This window comes from Ascaphus truei, chromosome 9 (genome assembly GCF_040206685.1).
Source record: "Ascaphus truei isolate aAscTru1 chromosome 9, aAscTru1.hap1, whole genome shotgun sequence".
Classification (NCBI taxonomy): domain Eukaryota; kingdom Metazoa; phylum Chordata; class Amphibia; order Anura; family Ascaphidae; genus Ascaphus; species Ascaphus truei.
This window is the reverse complement of record NC_134491.1, coordinates 61,005,848-61,026,913: the sequence shown is the minus strand read 5'-3', so window position 1 is coordinate 61,026,913 and position 21,066 is coordinate 61,005,848. Positions and strand designations below refer to the sequence as shown.

Genomic DNA, 21,066 nt, shown 5'->3' with positions numbered 1-21,066 from the left:
ATTTTATCAATTGTCAAACAATGGGAGTAATTTATTTAATCACATGTAAATGTGGTAAAATGTATGTAGGCAAGACAAAAAGACATCTCAAAACGAGAATATTGGAACACATGGGAGACATTCGAAACATCCGAGATAAACCGGTGGCTAAACATGTGAATGAAATACACCAGGGAGACACAAAAACACTCCAATTCATTGGAATTGAACATGTGGCACCAGGTCCAAGGGGAGGAGACTGGGATAAACGTCTCTACAGAGAGAATGTAGATGGATATTCCAATTACAAACACAGAGTACAGATGGTTTAAATGAAGGTTTTATTTTCTCAGCATATTTATAAATATTGAAAATCATATATCAATTTCTTTATATACAAAATAAATACTAAATATATTACTTATGAAATCTCTATACATAAAATGTGTCTTTGTGTGTTTATTTATTCATTTATTATTGATTTCAAAGGATACGGATATTTATAATTTCTTATAATTTCTTTAGAATATATTCACGTTTATTATACTCACTTTATATATTTCACTCACTTTAACAAATACTAGTTTTAGATTTTTTATCACAATTATAATATAATATTAGTATCACAATTAATTATTATAATTTTGTTATATTAGATAGAGTATAAATATATTAAATTAGTCTGGTTCGTATTGACCATTAGAGGCGAATCAAGTTAGGCCTGGGACGCGCTCCTGCTCTGCCTCGCCTGCTGAAAATGGTGCTTTTTTCTGAACTTGCAGGCGAGGCAGTGAGCGCGCTCTGGGGGCGGGGCGGAGGCGTGTCAGGAGGCGGAGTGGGAGGCGGGGCAAGTCCCCCGCTCCCATTGGATGGGGCAAGTCCCCCGCTCCCATTGGATCACGTGACCGCTCCTCCGCTTCCTCGAGCGGCAAATTTGAAACTTGCCTATCTCGGCAAAGTTTCAGAGCCTTCGCACGCATCAGCACGCATGCGGAGGGGGAAACTATAGCCGCGCTGATGACAGATGCAGGGGCTTTGTGCATCTGCTCAGCGCGGCTCAGCGAGCTTGAACTTACTATGTCCCAGGCCTTAGATAGAATCACTCCTACATATGGCACACATTAACACTTATCACCTTTTTGATATATTGATTTATTCATATTAAATTTTTATTTTATTCATATCATTGTCGACTCTGAATATCATCTCAGGAAATCCCATGTGTACAATATTCTACCATTCTACTCTTCTGTTCAGCTCCCTATGTATGGAAGCATCTCTCCACATAGGAGACATGGCGACCTAAAAGAAGAGACAAAAGATTTAAACCAGCATTTTGCTACATACCTATATACTATTCTACTCATAAAAAGTGATAAACATGAATTTCCAAAAGAAATAAATGAATTTACAGCCCATTTTTACTTAAAACCTGTCCTGATTAGTGAATTGAATGATATACCCCCAGTCACAGAGGGTATATAAGCCAGGCAACTTAATCGGGAAGTTAGACTCCTCCTATCTGAAGAAGCGTGTCTAACACGTGAAACGCGTCATACGTCGAGTCCGACGTCACAGGGGGGGCGACACCTCAGTTCCAGGAACACGGCCAGTATACCTCATTCCCTATACCTTAGGGAAACTGCATATCGTGCCTATGATATAGCAAGCCCTGAATGTTATTGTGTCCGCTGTGACCTTTGTTTTGAATCTGATTTGGGCTACTATTTATAGGTCCGCCGTGAGGTATTTTGTGCACTTAAGGTCTGCTGAAACTATTAGTGTTCTGCGCTATACTGCCCCAAAAATACATTTTAATGGGGCTTAGTACCACTATATTTTGGACAGACACTTTCAAATACATTGTACAAACGTGTTACCAAACCCTTTCTCAGCTTGAAAAAAGAAGAAAACTGTCCTGCGCTCAAAGCCGTCATCCAACACTGTTGATATCAGTGTGAGTCACATGAAAAGATACAGGGAATTCTAATGGACCAGAATGGAGGTCAGAGCTTTATAAGAGTGTACTTACCCATGAAAAGCTCACTTCAGACCTCGGTCCTAGTTCCTCTGTGCTCTGATCTGGGCGTGCGGCCTTCAGTGTATGTAACAGGCAGGAGAAGAGATCCGGCGTCACAGCCAGTGACTGAATCGGAGACACTTCCGGTTTGAACAGTAAATCTTTATTAAACGCACAAAAGGACACAGGCTACACCAGGCTGGATGCATCCAGTGTTTTATATTATTGTACCTATGATAATTTACCAGTGCAGTGTAGCATTGCTCCTGTGATTATTTACCAGTGCAGTGTAGCATTGCTCCTGTGATTATTTACCAGTGCAGTGTAGCATTGCTCCTGTGATTATTTACCAGTGCAGTGTAGCATTGCTCCTGTGATTATTTACCAGTGCAGTGTAGCATTGCTCCTGTGATTATTTACCATTGCAGTGTAGCATTGCTCCTGTGATTATTTACCAGTGCAGTGTAGCATTGTTCCTGTGATTATTTACCAGTGCAGTGTAGCATTGCTCCTGTGATTATTTACCAGTGCAGTGTAGCATTGTTCCTGTGATTATTTACCAGTGCAGTGTAGCATTGCTCCTGTGATTATTTACCATTGCAGTGCATCTTTCCTCTTTACTATGTCAAGTACAATTAGGGCTTATGTGCATTTATTGTTAAGCAAGTAAGGATGGGATTGTGGTAATGCAGCACTATTATAATCAGTTATGGCATTGGTAGTGCATGGGTTAACATATTTTAAACCCGTTTTTCGCGGGCTTTTTTAATTATAAATGTGCAGGCTCAGGCCACAGCTCCCCACTCCAAGACGAAGCGCTTTTCTGAGCGTGAAACGCGTTGAGGGGGAGAATGTGGTGTAGCCTGTGTCCTTTTGTGCGTTTAATAAAGATTTACTGTTCAAACCGGAAGTGCCTCCGATTCAGTCACTGGCTGTGACGCCGAATCTCTTCTCCTGCCTTTCTCAGCTTGAGCTGGCCTCAGAGAGACAACAGGATACTAATAGATCATATATGGTTACACCTTATTATAAGGATACAATGTACATACTCTGTATGGTGTGAAATGGTCCCTAATGTATCCATGGAAATTATCCTGAAATTTGAGGCTACTGTATTAGCCATTTGGATATTTTAGATAGTACAGTAAGACCTACAATTTCCTTATGTTACATATATATGTACTTTTCCATCTTGTGATCTTGATATTTATTAGTTAGAAGTGCACAACTATATGCTATCATACAAATATTAGAGTATACAGAGCCGTTGTATATTTATATACATTATTTGATATTTACTGAGTTGTCAGTGACCCAAATCAACAGACACACATATTTTATGTGTTTTGATAGTCTGAAATATAAATATAGAGTCTCCTATCACTCAACCCCTTGTGAGGACTTTTAAAACCTTTATCACTGTATATAACTCACAGAGTCACTTATTAGATAATTTTTTTGATGTAAGAAAACTTTTTTATTTTTTGGTTTTAATAGTCTGTACCGATTTAAGAGCCTTTATGGCAAAAAAATAAGCACATTGGTTTTGTTAAAATGATATAATAGAGAGTGCAATAAGAGGAATCTTTCTATCCTTTAGGAATAGACCATGTACAGGCAGTCCTCGGTTATCCGACACATTGCGTTACTCAAAATGGCGTTGTAAAGCGAAACGTTGTAAAGCTAAACACGCTTTCCCATAGGAACACTGTTTAAATGAAAGGTTCCGTTCCTGAAGGCATTTTTAACACTAAAATACACCAAATATTTTACGCAGGCAATAAGATATGCAGCACACAAATAAATTATATAGTGTATATACTGTATTATATATGTAATATAACATAATAAATAATATATTATATAGTATAATATAATATTATATAGTATAATATTATATATATACGCTCTTACGGCGCTTTGCAACATTGTTTATGTGAATGTGTATATATATACACACATACACAACGTTGCAAAGCGTCGTAAGAGTGTTGGATAAGCCATTTTGGCGATGTAAAAATGAATATAGGTATGCATTGCATAGCGTTGGATAAGCCATTCATTGTAAAGCGAAGCGTTGTAAAACGAGGACTGGATAATTAATCACTTCAGTGCTGTTTGGTTTAAGAACAATTGACTTCCCTGCACAAAGATAATGACAACAGACATGCTGAAGGGTGTCAACTGTATTTAAAGGGCCAGTCCCTTCCAAGACCAAAAGGGAACTAATGGCAGCAGGAGTGCAGAATCTATTTTTAGAATGGAGGTGCAGCCCCCGTGATTGGCAGTGACGTGTTTAAGGGGTCACATATAAGTGATTGATGCCTTATTTACCTATACTGTGCATATTAATCGTGTTCGAATGTAAACATGGTGAGCAGAGAGATTTAGGAGGGTTTTCATTTCCGCTGTCTACTCCCTTTTCTGATATAATGTTCCAATTAGATATTTTTAGGGTGGCTACGTGGAACTGCACCAGTTACAGCCAGGGCCTAGATAAGTATGAAGCCAAATAACCCTGCAAGACGTTATTGCCAACATTTCATGATATCCACGCTCATTTTTTAGTATCCCCTTGCTAGGGGTAAGTGTGTTAAAATAGGCCTAAGGCCCAAGTTCAGGTCATCTTTGCCAGGCTCTACAGCAGATAAGATCCAGTTTCCAGAAGGAGGGGCCCAGAGGACAGAATTAAAGGAAGCAGAAATCAATCCATGAAAACATTGCATTGTAGCAGAGGCAAAGTCATGGAACTATGGATAGAAGCTATAGGAAAGGAAGCAAGAGCCCCTATGTTCACCCAACTTAACACTATATTAAAGGGTCCTTCTTTGAACTGAAGTCTAAGATTATACAAAAGTGACACCTTGTATTTCCTAAATCACAACATAACTTTCTTAGAAAAATTAAGCTGGTATTTCATAGACACCAATGAACTAATTATATGACTGATATGTTTAGTAAATTAAAAGAACTGAGATTTAACTTTAATGAATAAATTGAGAGATAGTTTTGGGATTTTACTTTGACTTTTTTTTAAGCTCTTAGTGGGGGATCCACGCAGAGCGACCCCATAATAACAGTTATCAAAAGATTCCAGGGTTTGTGTTTAAATTCAGACTAATGTGGGCGTTACTGTGAACACCCGCTCTCCTATTACCATAATAGGGGGGCACTAGGGTTAATATGAACAATTACAAAAGAGAGTGTGGAGTGATAACCGCAGAAACTGCGACAGCTGTCCACAAAAGAACCCCTTACAGTGCACTCTCCTACATACTGTATGAATAAACTAATTTGATGCAACAGGACTGGTCATAAACTGAGATAGTGAAGAGATAGTGAAGAAGGTGCTTCATGGTAATATAGTCTGATAAGGGATCATTTTATGTGGATTGATAAATGAACTAAATTAAAATGTTAATGCTTCATGCATACCATTTACTCATACAAATAAGTATACCCTCAACAGACTACTGTAATCACTAACGAGACTAAAGTATTGTATGGATTAAAACCCTATCCAAAGGAGGGTATATATTAGAGAGACGATAATCCCTGTAGGGTGTTTATACCAAATACACCTGTTTGTATGTGTATAGGGTTTTATCACCCGCTTTATTTTATATATTGAGTTTATTAACGTATTAAAATTGTAATTTAGTTCATTTATCAATCCACATAAGGGGTCATTTTATCAGACTATATTACCATGAAGCACCTTCTTCACTATCTCAGTTTATGACCAGTCCTGTTGCATCAAATTAGTTTATTCATACAGTATGTAGGAGAGTGCACTGTAAGGGGTTCTTTTGTGGAGAGCTGCCGCAGTTTCTACGGTTATCACTCCACACTCTCTTTTGTAATTAAATTCAGACTATGAACAAAAAAAAAATGGAATTCGCACCGACAGCACCCAAGGCACCTGTATAAAAACTTTCATTTGTGTATTTGCAGACTGACCAGATTTCCTTAACTCTTCCGTTGCCAAAGGCATCCGTACTGCACGCCACGCACCTCTGGCAGTGAAAGGGTCAATGCACCACAGAACTGTCTCGCTGGTGCAGGAAACCTTGGTTTACAAGCCTCCAAATTTGCACATTTAAATGCTCGTTTGACTGGATTTTGCCTACCCTTTCCTTTTTTGCAGATCAGGGAGGTCCTGCAGAAACTGGGCATTAAAAACTCAGGCAGAAGGAGGAAAAAGTAAAGCGAGAAGATACAAACTACACGAGACAGGAATAGGGCAAACAAATGCAACAGACACAGCTGAAGAGTTTAGCTTGCCCTGCTAAGCAGAATTACTGTGGCAGAGAACATAAACGTGGATATAAAAAAGGCTCACCCTCTTTTTCTCAAACACCAACACACCCCTACGGCTATGAGAAGGAGAAAGACAATAACTCCGCAGACGAGTCCTTAAGAAAAAAGGCAAGAAACAGAAAATATTAAATACGAGCACTTCCCTCTTTATCTGTAATATTTACTTGCAGGCAAATCCACATTAACTTCCGGCATTCTCCGCCTGTAACTGGGTGGGCTGATACACCGATCCCCTTTCCAGTTGGGAGGCTGGGCGTGAAATGTGCAGCCGCAACTGCATATTACAGGTTCCCGGTTCTGTACAGCTGCATGAACCTGAATTGTTTTATTGTTGCCTGGGAGACCTAGGAACATGGCTAATCTTTTAATGAGACCATTTTCCCAGTGTGGACTCTGATTTACAGTCACAGTTCCCTCTGTCCACTGTTTTTAACCCCCCAACTCCCCTCCAACTTTTCTTATCCCCTCCCCCATCCCCGGAGCTGAGATGCGTCATATTCAGTTCCACACTCACGCACACACTCTCACATAGAGAGAGACACACACACACACACACACACACACACACACACACACACACACACACACACACACACACACACACACACACACACACACACACACACACACACACACACACACAACTTCATAGTTGGTATCAATATAGAAGTGCAGATAGCTCAAATGAGGTTTGACACTGAAATTATGTTTTGATTTTTAATTAAAAACATCACCATCTCAAAAACAAATTCTATGACAAAAGAAAAAGAAGTTTAACTTAAAATGCGCGTGCTCGGCCACCACTGAAAGTAGCGCCAGTACTGTCCTTTCCAGCAGAAACAAAATGGAGGCTTAAATTTCCCACATCATGTGGGCCAATATGAAGCTGCAAAAGCCGGAAGGAGGGGCGTATATTAGTAAGCAGTGACGGCAGAGTCTAGATCCCAGCAGGATAGACTTTGCCGTCACTGCTTACTAATATACGGCAGCTTACTTACCATTTATATCCAGGGTATATAAGTTACGATCACGTACTTAGTGGCGAACTCTGGCAAACAGCTGTTACCCTCCCTTTCTTTGTAAAAGCGGGATAGACTCTGCTGTCGCCACGTACATATACACTACAGTTTACCTACTACACAGGACATTGGAGACCCTTGTACTGTGTATATCTGGATATCTAGCTCGGGATAAATTCCTGTCACGGAAGGTTAGAGGTATTTACTCAGATTCCTGTGTACACTAGACTGTCTGTTTATATTTGGAAGCTGACCATATAATGTTTGGCTTGCCTAGGTTTTGATATTCATATCGGACTCTCATACCACAGTCTTATTCACCACCTTAGCTTTAATCTAGATGATAGGAATACATGTCCTAAGTAGCTACCTTGGTTATTTACCCGTTACTGTCACACTAGGGACACCGCAACGTTTATGAGTGATTATACACGCTCAATTTATTAGGTACTCTGTTTGATTAGCTCCAGGTCATTTGACCGTATCCTATTTTATTTTTTGACTATTACTCACATTAAAGCATCGAGTTCTAATTGATTCATCCTACCATTCACTTCAGCTCTCACCCACTCGAGTTTGAGGTTACTAGCCTAGGTGAGATTTATCAGATCTCCTAATATAGCCATTTGAGTGCTCTCATCACATAGGGGATTCTCTTCTCTGTGTTATGTTCTACGATTGCCCCTGATTGTAGCACCTATCTATGAGCTGTAGCGAGGGACTTTTTCCCTGCCCGTCCTTCCCTCCTTTCCCCCATAGTACGCAATGTGTGTGAGAGTGCGCAGTGTCACCGTTTGTGCCCAGTGTCACCATGTCTCAGTGTGTGTGGTTTCCGGTGTTCCCTGTGGTCCAAGTGTGGTAAGGTAGCAGCTACGCATGCGAGCTGAGCTGGCTTCTGCTGCGCATGCGCCCAGTGTTTGCTGCGCACACGCACGGCGTCTGCATGAGCGCTGAGCCGGTGGATGCTGCGCATGTGCGCTGATCTGGTGGCGGTCGTGAAGGACGATATTGCGCATGCGTGGGACAATATCGGCTTCTGCCTCCAACCTCCTTGCAGCCTGGAAGGTTGAGGTATGTGCATGCGCGGCCGCGCGACACGCCACTTCTGTCATTCTTTTTCGGTACAAGGCAATAGATTTTTCCCATAAAAAACCTGTAGGTGCCAGCAAAGAAGTTTCACTTCAAAAGCTACCTGTCAAGAAATAATTTTCTGTTTCTTGCACAGGTTCCCTTCAACGCAACCAAAACACATTTGGTGGGGAAAGGTGTAGTGGGGGTGGTGTGTGCCCGTGGCTGGGTATACAAATCACTTGTAAAACATACTGGACACCCAACAAGCTCCTATTGAACTGAGCTCTGTTTGTGTTTTATGTTCTGTCTCTGATTTTAAATATATATTGCCATGCTCAGTAGCACTCCTCTGTGACACTCATATGCTTATATATATGTTGTGGTTATTTTGGGGGTTCAATAAGAGCTTGTTGGGTGTCCAGTTTGTTTTACAATTGTTGTTCAGCTAGTATTGGCTGATTGGAGGGTGGCAACCTCCTGCCTAATTGTAGCTCACCCCCTCCCACATTTAAATGGTTAAGGTCTCACTCCATAGCATCTTCCACTCAGGGGAACTTGCTGGCTTGCAGTATGGTTGTGACAACTCTAATACAGAGTGCTTTTCCTGGTAATGTACAGGTTATTAAAAGCTTCAATCAGACTTAGAACTTTGCAACAAATATTGACAGATTTACTATAAATCATTCTTCCTGTTACTACACAGGTTATTAAGAATTTATATTAGCGTTAGGGACCCCTGAATTGTGGTCTGCCGTGCAGTTGGCTCAGGGGCTTACAACAATTTTGGCCATAAATGTTAAACTAAAAGACCATTTTACTCGATATTTATACATATATATTTAGGCACTGTACCATGTATGAGTTTCACTGGATGTGCTAAAAACTGAGCTTTGTCTGTGTTTTATGTTCTGTCTCTGGTTTTAAAGCTAATTAGAGATTGCACACATGAAACTATTGAAGTAAAAAAATAAATGTAAAAAAAAAAAAACTGCAGCTTTAAGCCCACGACAGACTTGAAAACGAGAGCTGACTATCAATGTATTTTTTTTAAATATACAAATCACTTACCTATATTGAGACCCTTATTGGAACCTAAGACATAAATGGAACATCTGCATCAGTATGTTATATGCCATATATTACATAACAGAATATAGTCAAAGAGGCAATCAACCCTAACCTCCAGATTTTTTTTGGGGGGTGAGGGAGGGCTGGAGGGGGGCTGGGAGGGGTTACAAATTTACAGATATATGGTTTTTAAAAGGGGATTTAAATGGCCATCCAATACGAGGTCTCAACCGAAGAGCTTGCAGCTTCCTATTGTCCTGAGATTTGGCAGCCATTTCCTCCCCGCCCCCCCGCTCAGACAAGATGCCTAGCTGGATACACTTAGGCTAAGGTCACCGCTCGCTCTCTTCCCCCCCATGCAAATGCTACACGAGGGGCCGTGCATCAAAGAGGTCACTGGGCAAAGAAGCTGAAGAGGAGGATTCAAAGTGGACGGTGATGGGAGGGGCAGGGCAGGAGCAAACCGCCCCCCTGATTGGCTCTCTGGAACACCATGTGATGCGTTGCCGCTCGAGAACACAATCCTGTTGTAGCCCCTGCTGGCTGACGCTTTGCAGTGTGTAGTGAGCCAGGAAGCAAGGGGGCACTGGGGACAGCCATGGAGGAGGTAAGCGGCTGGTGAGAGGAGCGCGTGGTCGGCTGCACGGGGGACCTAGCCTCATGCTGCTTACAAAGTATGGAGACAGTGCGCTTCAACCAGTTTATAACTTTATAGGGTAAAAGTGACATCAATGTGAACAGTCATTTAACTTAAAGCAGCAGCACCCCCAAATAGACAAAAATGAAGTCAGTCATCACCAGATCGTTCCTGCGGTTATATTGATAATCTATTACTTTTAATTATCTATTAACGTGTAGTTAAGAGAAGCGATTGCATGGTGAGGGTGACGGACAGGCGCCATTTGACCCTCCCAGGGGAAGCAAACTTTCAGCAACTGGGTAACTCTGGAATTCAAGTGCAGAATTATAAAAAGGGCGGGGTGGCTAAAAACTGCAGCAAAAGGACTTTGCAATGATAGGAAGGAGAGTATTTAACGATGAGTAGAGGATTCTGACTTTCATCCTTTGGAAACCCATGGAAGCAGCTACTAAGTCATGGGGTCTGGCACTCCAGGGGCACCGCGACAGTCGCTACATCATAATCTCACTGCTCATTCAAAATGAAACGGAAGAGGACTCCTCTTTGAGTTATCGGAGCGGATCTTTCACAGGATCGCTAGTGCTGGAGGGGCCATGGCACTCAAAGGGTTAAGAAAATCTGCAATTACACATGTATCTGGCCCCTTTAGTCCCAATCTTAGTTTCTGCCTCCAAAATATTAAGCATTTTACAGAAAGCAGGCACCTGACCTACCTGTTTGGGCAGAAGCTTTACCTCCTTTAGTTGGTTTGTTGGTAAAAGCGGGATCTGCAGGTAAATAACACATCCCGTGAGCAGAGAAGTGTCATGCATCCAAGAATTCACAACAGTTAGCAGTGCAACCCATCACGAAAACAGAGCGGTTTGAATGAAGTGAGAGACGGCACAAGGAATACATTGACTTTTACAGAAATCTCATCTCAAACAACCCTTTTCGCAGACTCTGCCGGCAGAGAAGGGATTAAAATAAAGCAAAACATGCAACACATACATAACCTGTATGAATTTCTATTCTATCATCACAATGTAAACAGGACAAGCACTAATGACATTGAGAAAAGGTTGGTTCGGGTTTTTTTTAAAATAAAAATCAGCAGAACATGCCTGGAAATACCTGATCTTGGCAGACACAGAGACAGAGACACACACTCACACACACACCATCTAAACACTGATCGATCACCCTGCCTGTCACCCAAAAACACTTACTTTTTTAAATTAACATTTGTGATTGAGTACGTGCAAGTATATGCATATTTTACTAACAAGTACCTATAACAAGTTAGTCTCTCAGGAGAATTGTTCCCAAATTAACCAAACACACACACTTCTGCTCGAAAGCTGATGGGAAAAATCAGATCTCAGTTACACTGTACTGTATAAGGTTAGTAGACAACTATGTCCGGGAAACTTGATTTTCCCACTTGTCGGAGTGGAGGCTGAATTCTGGATGTTCCTTCCATGTGATCGGCAACTATGCTCTATTCTCAGATCAGCAATTTTGTAACCAAACAACTCTGCATGTAGTGGCACAGGGTACTAAACTGGTAACAACACCTGCTCCTGATTTAACTGGCGGTTCCAGTACTCCTGGTATACAGTGTTAAATAAATAAAACACCGAATTTAAAAAAAAAAAAAATTATCTTGCCATCAGGGTCATTACAAAATGTCAAAATTGTAGCTTGTTCAATTACTTGCATATTTATTTTGAAATCTATAGCAAGAGCGTATTAAAAGCTGCTGTAGCACGCATTGCATGGTAAAGCTTCAGTGCACCTATTGATGTATATATCCCTGAGACACTACATCTAAAAGGTGATGCCAGTATCGCTCTTCTGTTTAAAGGTCCCAAAGCATGCGGGCCAATAGGAAGCCGCAAGGTATGAGGTCACGGCTTTAGGAATATACATTATGTGTCCAGCCAGACCCTTATGAAGTATCTCAGGAAGCAGGCTGTCCCCTGTATGCAACCCGATTCAGCTCCAGAGAGCCCCTGCTTCAAACCTACTAAAGAAAGTGATACACATTTTTAGTGGCAATGCCACTTTAAATACTTGTGAGCCAAAAACATGGCTTTTTGACTTTAAACCTCTTTGCTGGCACCAACAAAAATTTTGCTTGGACAAATCTGCTTCATGGTTACGTCTTCCACCGCGCGCTTGCGCAGAAGCGAGCGGCACCTCCAGTGCATGCGCCAAGGCATCCTATAGCCCCGGCGCAGGCGCAGAGACGGTGCGCATGCGCAGAGGGATGGAAACACACACCCTATGGTCTGTGTACACAAAGAAACAGAATAAATATAGAAGGAAAAAATAGCAAAAAATCTTAGAAATCTATCATTTATCATAAAAAAAACAGAAGTGGAAAATATGCCAGGTGTTTAAACATAACACATGAATTGTACATACATTAATATAATATAGTAACTGAAATGATTATTTTAAAAAAAGGGTGTGGCGAGCACGCGTGTTCTCAGTGAAACTTCTTTGTGTTTTATCACTGAAATTGGATTTTGATGTTTTTGATTGAATGAAAGACTTGAAAGTATAATTACAATTTCAGTGACAAAACACAAAGTAGTTTCACTTAAAATGCTCGTGCTCGCCACACACTTTTTAAAAAACAAAAAGCAGTCCAACTAGCTCTGCTTCATGATCTACACAACTACTTCTAATACACAGAACGAGACCTGTAACTCACTGCAGATCATTGCCATATTCATTGTGCAGGTCCTTTACACGTCAAAGAAAGCGCTATGTACATGGATGGTGCTAGATAAAGAAACATACCGTTGGGTTTAGGGACAGTTACAATTACAGAAAGCCTGGTAATGATGATATTGATGAGAATAGGATTTGCTAGACAGGTTAATTATATTTCTATTTTTTCCAAAACGTAAGGGGAGCGGTGGTAGTGAGCATGTATGAGAACCAAAATCACATGCAATAGTGTTGTGCAAAAGAAAAATTATTATTTTAAATAAACCTCACAAATTCCTACTAACAATGGAGCAAATAATTAAGGCAGTGTCCAAATTAGTGGCAATGATGTCTCCAACTTGGGTGCTGTAACGGGTGCTCAGCACAAAAAGGACGGGACTGAGGTGGGGATGTTAGAGAACACCGACCAACAATCTCGTTCGGATTGCAGAGTATTGAATTGTATGTCTTTATTTATATAGCGCCATAAATGTACATAGCGCTTCACAGTACTAATACATATCATATAAATAACAAATAATATAAATCAGGTCATGGGAATAAGTGCTTCTGACATAAAAGTAACATTAAGGAAGAGGAGTCCCTGCTCTAAGGAGCTTACAATCTAATTGGTAGGTAGGGAGAACGTACAGAGACAGTAGGAGGGAATTCTAGTAAGTGCGTCTGCAGGGGGCCAAGCTTTATGTATCATGTGTCCAGGATTATCCAGTGCTATTCATATGCATCTTTAAGAGGATGTGTCTTAAGGTGGGTCTTAAAGGTGGATAGAGAGGGTGCTAGTCGGGTATTGAGGGAAGGGCATTCCAGAGGTGCGGGGCAGAAAGTGAGAAAGGTTTAAGGCAGGAGAGAGCTTTAGATACAAAGGGGGTAGAAAGAAGACATCCTTGAGAAGAACGCAAGAGTCGGGATGGTGCATAGCGAGAAATTAGGGCTGAGATGTAAGGAGGGGCAGAGGAGTGTAAAGCTTTAAAAGTGAGTAGAAGAATGGAGTGTGAGATGCGGGATCTGATCGGAAGCCAGGAGAGAGATTTCATGAGGGGAGATGCTGAGACAGATCTAGGAAAGAGTAGAGTGATTCTGGCAGCAGCATTTAGGATAGCTTGTAGGGGAGACAGGTGAGAGGCAAAAAGGCCGGACAGCAGGAGGGGTCAGTAATCAAGACGTGAGAGAATGAGGGCCTGAGTCAGAGTTTTAGCAGTCGCGTAACAGAGGAAAGGGCGTATCTTTGTGATATTGCGGAGGAAAAAGCGACAAGTTTTAGAAACGTTTTGAATATGAGAGAAGAATGAGAGAGAGGAATCAAGTCGTAGTTGTGTAGCTGGGTCAGGGTAGGAGAGGTCAGAAATAGTCGTGATACTCGCCGTGGTCTAGGATAGGAGAAGTCGGATGGTTGTTGTGCGTAGCCGGGTTCCAGGAGTAGAGAGGTCAGAATGGTCGTTGTGCGTAGCCGAGATCCAGGGGTCAGAGAAGGTACATGTCCGGGTACAAGCTCAGGTCAGAGGTAAACAAAGACAAGGCAGAATGCAAAGCAAGAGCAGGATGCTTGAGGCAAGCACACGAAACATAAACACTGGGTTTATGCTCAGCCAATTTGCCTCGGGCTGGCTGAGCATATAAGGAGCAGGGAGCCAATGGGAAGGGTCCTCCAGGATGTGAATCATGTATAATTATAGGTAGGCTGTGTACTGATAGGCAGGGGTGGAGTGTATCACAGCTGTGGCGTAATTGGCAGCATTAATCCCTCGAGTGCCCCTGGTATTGTGGCGCCAACGTGAAGTGGGAACAGTGACGTCCTCCGTTGCGTCACGGGACGTGGGTCTAGGTCCGGTCCTGGTAGGAGTACTGCGGCGCTTACGCTCAGCGCATGCACGAGGGGTGTCACCCAACGCATCACAGGGCGGGACCGAGGTCCAATCCTCATAGTACCCTCCTTCAGGGGCGACGTCCGGGTGTCCCAGGGATTATTTGGAGGGAAACTTGTGGTGAAAGGCCCGAACGAGCCTTGGAGCATAGAGTTGGTCCCTAGCAATCCACGAACGCTCCTCGGGACCGAAGCCCCTCCAATGGACCAGGTACTGCAGCTTCCCTCTGGTGATCCTGGAGTCCAGAATGCTCTGGACCTCGAATTCCTGCTGGCCTTCAACCAGGAGAGGCTCAGGACCTCTTTCCATAGGCAGAATTCTCCCAACTTACGAAGTGACTCATCGCAGGACTCACCATTCTTCGCTAACTATGGGTTTCACGCCTCAGCTCTTCCCTCATCAGGAGATGCCTCCGGAGTTCCAGCCGTGGATAACCAGATCCAGCAACTACAGGAGTTATGGGGGAAGATCCAGAAGAACCTTCAGAAAGCAGTGACCATGCAAAAAAGGCAAGCAGACCAGCATCGTCGTGAGATACCAGCATCCTAGTGACAAGATATGGCTTTCTTCCAAAAATATCAGGTTAAAAGGCACCTACGGCGAAGCAATCTCCCAGATTTATTGGTCCTTTCCCTATCATCGAGAGGGTCAATCCGGTGGCATACCGGTTACGCCTTCCAGCCTCCATAAACATTCTGTCGGTATTCCACATGTCCCTACTCAAACCCTATCTACAGGATTCCAGCTCTCCTGTTCCTGTGTCCCCTCCGGAACCTGTCCTAGTGGAAGGACAGCAGGAGTTCAAAGTTCAGACGATCCTGGATTCCAGGGTGTCCAGTGGTACTATCCAGAACCTAATCCATTGGAAGGGCTTTGGCCCGGAAGAACATTCCTGGATCCCCGGGGATCGACTTCACACTCATCTGGTTCGGGCATTCCACCGGAGATATCCCTCAAAGCCATTTCTGGAGCGCCAGGAGGTCTGCAAATTGACTGAAAATAACAGTTTGTTACTTGTGACGTTGTGCTGGTCGCAAGCACTCTGTTGTACCTCGTCCTGCCTTGCAGTTTAACCTGGACCTTGAACAACATTGGACATTTACCAACTACTCTCAAGTCTCCTACCCTCGACCTCGGCTTGAATATCTACTACTCTTCCTCGGATACGTGACCTCTACTACCCTCCAGTCTCCTACCCTCGACCACGGCAAGTATACCTACTACCCAACTTCTCCTACCCCTGACCTGGCTAAACGACAACAAACCTGCACACCGGACGTTCTCTTGGCTTCTGCTTGGTGTTTTCTAATCCCCACCTCGGTATCGCGGTCCCATCCTATTCGTAGCGAGCACTCATTACACTCAGTGAATATGGGCTTTAGAAGGCTGTGATCCATTCTAGGAGAAGATTTGCACTGTGGGCGAGGTTTTTTTTAATTGGAAACGGTCCAGCATCCAGATTCCCTGAACTTTCACCACTTGTTTTAATCTCTGCCACAGCTCTGCTCTTTTACATAGAACACAAGCCGTTAGGAGACAGAACCACCAACTCTGTGGACCTCCCAACTCTTTTTTCCAATCCCAATTTTTTTTTTCTTCCAAGTTTAGGTTTTACTAAACCAAGGTGCCTTCAGAGCATGAGCTGCCAACAACATTACAGGAAAGTCCATCACTAGAGCTCACTGTCTCGTTACAGAGAGGCTCATGAAATGTTCTGCTGGAAACTACGGGAGCAAACCGTGAAACCGAGAGATCTCTCTGAATGAACGAGCCCGAGCCAGAAATTGAACTCACCAGCTTTGAAATTAAAAAAAAGTGCAGAGACTCCCCGTCCTGCAAACTATATAGAAGTCACAGTACACCAGTAGTGTTACGTTTTAGTTGGGTACATAGAGTATACTGCAGGCTCTATACAAAGGGAAAACACCTTAAATACATTTGCATTATACATAAATGACCCGACGCTAAAAAGCAATATGTGATAGCTTAAGGCTTCTCAGGACACAGATTAAATACTTACTCAGACACTCGGGTAATGGCGGCTCCCATTCATTACTAAGACTGCATGTTACCATGCTGGAGCCTCTCATTGTGAAACCTTCAACACACTCAAATGAAATAGCAGAGTTGAGTCTGTACGGACCCTGAAATCCTGACAACCTCCGCGAATTGGGAAAGTTCGGGTTTAGGCATTCAACAGCTGTTCAAGGAATAAAAAGCAAATACAGGTTATTATTTTAACAATGAAACATGCAGCGTTCAGATAATAAATCCACTCTGTTTGTTTTTACATTTAAGTTCAATTCTGTATAACTTTTTTGTAGGCATTGAATTACTAAACTGCAAAAGTATTTTTCAGACTAAAGTATTATGGCTGGCATCTTTAAAACACCCATCGTTAATTTAACACTTTAAATCAATATTACAAATACTTTAAAAATAAATAAAATATCCAAGTACATCATCTTTGCAAAGATTTTGCAATAAAGTATGTGACAATTATGTCCTGGAAATAAATAGATGAATGGCATGAGACCATGTAACAGACAAGCAATTTATAGAGCCCAGAGAAAAGAAAACCTCACTTGAATGTAACATGGCATGCCAAGGTTTATTCATGGCCTTGTGGAATTCTCCATTAAACAGACTTGGAAAAAGAAAGGATTACATGAAGATTACATTTCTCACCTTTGCACTTAGGGACGTCAGAATTCCAGGTCCCATGTTTTGTGCAGAACAAAGAAATTTTGCCAACAAGTGCCAAGATTTTAGAGTTGCATGCATAAGTCACAGTGTCCAAGTAAGAGTATTCGTCTTTTGCTGGGCTGTATGTTCCATCAGTAATGGCATCAGGAAGAGGACAGATTACAGCTGAGAGAACACAAAGAACAAACACGTTTCACTTTTAGAAATATGGAAAGTTTAAAAAAAATAAGTGCCTCTAAACTTAAAACGTCTCTCCCAAAAACATACAATAACGATACCTATATACAGTAAACAATCTCAAATTATAAGTGTACAGTATCTTGGTACAAAGCAGAGTATTATCACTCCGTGCATGTGCTGTAGTTACCACTATGTTACCCTGCAGCTGCTGCCTCAGAAGTAACACGTCCCTCAGACAGAATTTATAAACTGCAGTTCCATGTCACCTAAGTCTGCCTCAATCTAACCTAAGGGTTGTCCATAGGAAAAACTAATAAAGATGTGATTTTCTGCATTTTATTTCAAATAAATACTTATAAAGAAAACTGATCATAAATAAAGTTCAGTAGTAATTAAGCGTTTCATTTCAGTTTCTAATCAGTTTTATAAAAACGTTATCGTTGTGGAGAAACAAAACAATCTCAGGGTGCGGTGAAGACATTAGAATAACTGACCTTCACACTCAGGGACAGTGTTACTCCAACTTCCATCTGCTAAACAATCTCTATAATTCCTTCTCGACATTCTGAACCTAAAGAACAGGGGAACAAATGGCACACACTTAATTCTGCATTGAGAAAAAACATAGAAAATGATGACAGATAAGAACCACTTTGCCCACCTAGTCCGCCCATTCTCCCGTCTGCTGTAAAACCTCAGGCCCAAATTTGATCTATAGGAGGATTACACAAAGCGCAAGAACTCCTCTCGTAGATGAATGGTAGTTCACAGGAATCGGATCAACATGTGTTAAAAGAAAAGAGAAAAGATCATAGTACAATACAGTTTAATAAACTCCATTCTATTTTTGCCTATATTGGCTATCATTGATTATTATTATGTATGTCCATTCTATTTTTGTCTATATTGGCTGCTATGTGTATGTTTACACTCTTGCCATTTGGGCATGGTCTGTGCTATGACGCTGCTGTGTCCGCCCCTTCCCCTCCCCTTTTGGGGACTATTTAATGTTGAGAGACTGTCTGTATTCATACACCCCTGAAGAAGTCCGAATACTTGGATGAAACGCGTAGGGTTATCTGAAATTGCGCAGAGACTCGTGAGCTGTGTGGAGCCTCTTGCCGTTCCCTGTGAATCAGCTGTCCTTCCGTTGTAAAGACCATTGCACTGCCGCCGACGCGGACTCCGTAGCCTGCCACCTCCCTTACCATTGGAGGAGAGCTGAGGAAGTTCTGTGACATCAGACGCTGTCTGTATACGGAAGAGACAGATTCTACCCAGAGGACTCGTGTGCAGCTGTACTACCAGCGTCGCTCCAAACCCTGAGTTGGTCACACTGCTGTTTATTATCGTGGAGCATGTGAGTGTACTGGAGCTCACTGCTCAAAGGATTTTTTTGTTTATTAAACTGTATTGTACTATGATCTTTTCTCTTTTCTTTTAACACATGTTGATCCAATTCCTGTGAACTACCATTCATCTATTTGAGGAGTTCTTGCGCTTCGTGTACTCCTCCTGTTGTCTATTGAGGGATTGAGAAATTCCTCACACCAGCAGCATCTCCTCTTGGTGATATTAATTTATTTAATTAATTTTTTTGTGATATATTATTGGGTTTGCGCTTACTTTTTCTTGCACCAAATTTGATCTATGGCTTTTTCATATTTACAATAGCCGTGTGTCTGTCCCAAGCATTTTTAAACTCCATTACTGTATTATCCTTTACCACCTCTGTTGAGGCTGTTCCATGAATCTACTACTCTTTCCATGAAGAAATACTTCCTCAAATTTCCTGTGAACCTACCACACCCCCAGCTAGATCACGGCCGGGCACAAGACTCACCCATCATTACAGAAATATTTTGCTCTTGAGCCAAGTAAAAAGTCTGGTACATCAAAATATCCATTGTCTATTGCACCGGGACTCCCGCATGATCTCCCTGCAAAAGAGAAAAGACAAGTTAATGCAAAGCCCAATAATTACAGCACGAGCACCCCGTGTTTCACACCTAATAACCCCAGTCCTGGCCAAACCTGTCATACATTTTGCACACTGTGCTTTCACATTAATGAAAGTGTCATAATTACCTTCCATAGGAATAAAAGGAAGAAGTTTGGTAAAATTAACACTTTTGTATCAACAGGTAACATATCAAACAGCACTGACTCTTACCCATTAGATCACTTTGCTCCTACAAGGAGGAATCTCCCCGGAACCCAATAAACATAATAAGTAATTGCAAAGGGGGGGGGGGGAAAGGAAGGACTGAACGAGAGAAACAGAACAAACAAAACCTGCTTACGTGCACAGAACACTTCTGCTGCAGTCCAAGTGAAATTGGGCAAGCAAGTGATAGCGGTATTAGCCCCGGGGACACGTATGTAGCCGGGACGGCAAGTGTATTTCGCCCTTGAACCCGGAAGGAAGATGTTCTGAGACACAGACGCTGCTTTCAGCTCCGCGTATTGAAGTCTGTGAGGTGATGGACAGCCACCTGGGTAATAAATAAAAAAATCAAGTGAAAAACATCCGCTCCTGAAACATTTACTCACCCGTCACACAGGGATCCAGAGTTTTCTGTACAGTACATCTGCAACATGCCCCCCCCCCTTACACTTCTCTTACACAGCACTGACCATGTACGTAATGCTGTACACAGAATTTTTCAAGTATAAGGCATCCCTGCCCCAAAGAGCTTGCAATCTAAGTTGTGCGACTTTCCCAAGATGAAATGGAAAGATGACACTGGGATTCAATCCGGCTTCACCCACTTCAAAGGAACATCCCCTAAAACCCCTGATGCACATATTGCCATTCAGGGATACTCCATTTTTAGGAGAGATAGGTCAAAGAGAGGAGGAGGGGTGTTATTTTATATTGCAGACACCTTACAATTTACACTGTTAAATTGCCCACCAAGCCCACCCTCTTGAAATTCTAGTTGGCAAAATCTGCCTCCCCTTTTCTAAGCCCATCTTGCTTGCTGGCATCTACCGCCCCCCTAAAGCCCCTCTACAATCCCTGACTGATATCACCCAATTTCTTGGCTCCATTTCCTCTCTGAATGAGAAGAGTGAGCTGCTAGTTCTTGGGGATTTCAACTTCAATTGGCTTGACCCTAAAAACCACAAAATCCAGATACAACTCAAGTCACTTAACCTATCACAACTCATTTCCCAACCCACACAAACAAACCTGAAATCGCATAACCATTCCTTGCTAGACTGGATTCTCTCCTCAAACCCCAGCAGAATCCAATCCTCTGGCATCCTTCCTGACATTTTCAGTGACCATGCAATAGTGTACTGTGTAAGGAAAATTAAACCGCCCCAATCAAGCCCTAAAGTTCTCCTCGCTAGAACATTTAAAAACTTTAACCCACAACAGTTTCTGGATGACCTTACCAACTGCCCATGGCACAGATTCGATTTAATTCCCGACCCCGATTCTGCGCTCGACTATTTCCAATCCGAGTTCTT

The 21,066-nt window shown here is 42.2% G+C and overlaps 1 protein-coding gene across 8 annotated transcripts in view; it reads right to left on the bottom strand.

The window, feature by feature from the left end:
* LOC142503147 (complement decay-accelerating factor-like) overlaps positions 1 to 21,066 on the bottom strand; it is a 66,427-nt gene that overhangs the window by 3,006 nt on the left and 42,355 nt on the right. For 3 of the 8 annotated variants that reach the window (XR_012803944.1, XR_012803945.1, XR_012803946.1), the window contains exons 5-13: positions 19,890 to 20,081; positions 19,430 to 19,526; positions 18,081 to 18,157; positions 17,389 to 17,571; positions 16,721 to 16,900; positions 10,831 to 10,884; positions 9,478 to 9,501; positions 6,342 to 6,414; positions 1,115 to 1,281 (exon numbers count right to left, since the gene is read on the bottom strand). Coding sequence is in view for 4 of the 8 variants with exons in the window: in XM_075615217.1 (XP_075471332.1) it covers positions 1,233 to 1,281; positions 6,342 to 6,414; positions 9,478 to 9,501; positions 10,831 to 10,884; positions 16,721 to 16,900; positions 17,389 to 17,571; positions 18,081 to 18,157; positions 19,430 to 19,526; positions 19,890 to 20,081 (929 nt within the window). In the remaining 4 variants the exon portion in view is untranslated. Of the gene's footprint in view, positions 1 to 464; positions 1,282 to 6,341; positions 6,415 to 9,477; positions 9,502 to 10,830; positions 10,885 to 10,945; positions 11,060 to 16,720; positions 16,901 to 17,388; positions 17,572 to 18,080; positions 18,158 to 19,429; positions 19,527 to 19,889; positions 20,082 to 21,066 lie in introns of those variants that run through there. The other 5 variants (XM_075615217.1, XM_075615216.1, XM_075615218.1 and 2 more) reach the window with 5 other exon arrangements.